At 40.1% G+C, this 3,227-nt stretch overlaps 1 protein-coding gene across 1 annotated transcript; it reads right to left on the minus strand.

Moving 5' to 3' along the window:
* Positions 1 to 184: 184 nt before the first annotated feature.
* SARC_08779 (hypothetical protein) lies at positions 185 to 1,147 on the minus strand (the record flags this gene model as incomplete). Its single annotated transcript, XM_014297227.1, has 2 exons — positions 185 to 260; positions 1,047 to 1,147. Coding segments are annotated over 2 exons (177 nt in total), but the record flags the coding sequence as incomplete, so codon positions are not given.
* Positions 1,148 to 3,227: the final 2,080 nt, after the last annotated feature.

Genomic DNA, 3,227 nt, shown 5'->3' on the forward strand with positions numbered 1-3,227 from the left:
TGTGTGTGTGTGTGTATGTGTGTGTATGCGTGTGCGTGTGTGTGTGTGTATGCGTGTACGCGTGTGTGTGTGTGCGATATATATATATATGTGTGTGTGTGTGTGTGTGTGTGTATGCGTGTGCGCGTGTGTGTGTGTATGCGTGTGCGCGCGTGTGTGTGTGTGTGTATATATATATACTTACCTACAGACTGTTGAATTAAGCAGAGGGCATGCTCAGTATCTATCCCAGGAATGGCCACAGGCAAGGTCACTCGGATCTGTGGGATCAAATAATGAACACTGAGTACGTATGCGCCTACCGATGAGACATGTAGATGATCGTATAGACCCATTCAGGTGCATAGAAACAACACACATATATACCAAAAAAAATCGTGTAGGTCTAGTGTGAGACGTTGCAAGTCTTCATATACAGGTCGATTCCATTCACATTCACAGCCCTCATTGATATACTCGGCGATGCGTGTTAAAATCATCCAATGAGACGTCGTTTATTTATAGACCTGCTCATTTCCAATGCAGACCTATGAATCATATATTCAAATATAGACATCTATCGCGCGTGCCACATCAGTACAAGTATCCAGGATATCCCCTAAACCCCTAAAACCCTAAAGTCCTAGACCCCTTAAAATACCAAAACCCTAAACCCCAAAACCCCTAAGCCCCAAAACCCCTAAGCCCCTAAACCCCACGATATCAAATAGAACAACATGCCTATTTTCTTATAACCACCCACATACCTAATTTCTTATAACCACCCACTAAAACATACCTATGTTCTTATATCCACCCAGATACCTATTTTCTTATAACCAGACACACACATATTTTCTTATAACCACCCACATACCTATTTTCTTATAACCACCCACATACCTATTTTCATATAACCACCCACATACCTATTGTCTTATAACCACCCACTAAAACATACCTAATTTCTTATAACCACCCAGATACCTATTTTCTTCTAACCACACACACACCTATTTTCTTACAATCACCTACATACCTATTTTCTTATTAAAGTTAATACATACCGATTGCACCAAAGGAAGAGCGTCCACCAAACGGACTATGGACACAGGCGCACCAATGGATATGTTGGCACGAGCCAATAAGGTGTCAGACATGGAGCATTCTGTGGCATTTTGAGATAACGAATGACAATTGAGTACCGAACATCTTGATAAAATTTATATAGATGAGGATCACAGTTATCACGAATGCTATCAATGTGTCAATTGAAGACATGTGTGAGAAGAAATCAATATAGGATCAATTCTAGCAATATATGTGTAGCAAGTATAGATATATATATATATATATATATATATATGTCTGTGTGTGTGTGTGTGTGTGTGCGTATATGTATTATATATATATATATATATATATAATATTATATATATATATATGTGTGTGTGTGTGTGCGTGTGTGTGTTTGTGTGTGTGTGTGTGTGCATGTGGCACGTGTATTCACCTATATGCTATAAAAAAGAATATACTCGGAGCACCGATCAAATCAGCGGCAGTCTCAACATTCCATATCGACGACGTATCCACGCTGTAGACCGAGTGACAATATTCGAGGTACATACACCGCTTAGGGTTTCAGGGTTGAGTTAGGGTTTCGTGCGCAGGGTTTGAACCCTGAACCTCTCAAACAACACCTAACTACAGATAGCAAGCGTCCAACTACTTCAGGCACACGAGCATGTACGTTAATAGCTACTCGATCGTTTGTTCTGCTACTATTGTCAAGGATGTGGTAGTCTGCAGGTGTACGTTCAATGCGTGTGATTCGATAGGGTTTTTGGGTTTTGGGTTTTTAAGGTTTTAGGGTTCAGGGTTTTAGATGCTTGTTGAGTGAGTGTAGCCCTATTCACGATCAATCACACACTCATTAATGTGAATGCTCTATTGCCTGTCCATGACTCACACTACCTTAGGGTTTCATAAATAACCCCCCCCATCGCATTATACCTACCTACAAAATATAATGCATACCTGCATCTCATTATACCTACCTACAAAATAGAATGTGTACCTACATCGCTTTATACCTACCTACAAAGACGTACGTACACCCACACACCTGAACGCTTAAACCGTTGCGACGGCCAGGCGGTACCCACAGCCCTCACCTACAAACCAAAAGATGAATGTGACCACCAAACACACATGTCAGAAAGATGTCACGTGTCTGAAAGATGTAACGTGTCAGATGTCACGTGTCTAAAAAATGACACATGTCAGAAAGACGTCACGCGACCACAAAAAAACCCCCCAAAGTGTTAGAAAGATATCTACAGAAACACATAGTACCCCACTTGTTCACACACCTCAGTATCAACCAACACCACAACGCAATAAGATATCTACAGAAACACATAGTACCCCACTTGATCACACACCTCAGTCTCAACCAACACCACAACGGAATAAGATATCTACAGAAACACATAGTACTCCACTTGATCACACACCTCAGTATTAACCACCACCACAACGCTATAAGATATGTACAGAAACACATAGTACCCCACTTGATCACACACCTCAGTATCCACCACCACCACAAAGCAATAAGATATCTACAGAAACACATAGTATCCCACTTGATCACACACCTCAGTATCCACCACCACCACAACGCAATAAGATATGTACAGAAACACATAGTGCCCCACTTGATCACACACCTCAGTATCCACCACCACCACAACGCTATAAGATATGTACAGAAACACATAGTACCCCACTTGATCACACACCTCAGTATCCACCACCACCACAACGCTATAAGATATGTACAGAAACACATAGTACCCCACTTGATCACACACCTCAGTATCTACCAACACCACAACGCAATCGCCCAGACACGTGCCAGTGCTCTCCATAGTCGATGTGTGAATGTACACTGCATCGTCTGCATTACTGCCAGTGAGGGCCTGTAGGGGAATAACGGGGTAGTAATAATGAGGATAATAAGAATGGGAAGTATAAGAAGAGAAAGAATATAAGAATAGGAATAATGAGAATAGGAATAATATGAATGAGAATAATGAGAATAATAAGAATAATAAGAATAAGAATAATGAGAACAGGAATAAAAAGAATAAGTAGTATAATAAGAAAAAGAATAATAATAGGAATAATGAGAATAATAATAACAATAAGAATAAGAATTATAAGAATGAAAAGAATATCAATTA

Source organism: Sphaeroforma arctica, assembly GCF_001186125.1.
Source record: "Sphaeroforma arctica JP610 unplaced genomic scaffold supercont1.826, whole genome shotgun sequence".
Lineage (NCBI taxonomy): Eukaryota > Ichthyosporea > Ichthyophonida > Sphaeroforma > Sphaeroforma arctica.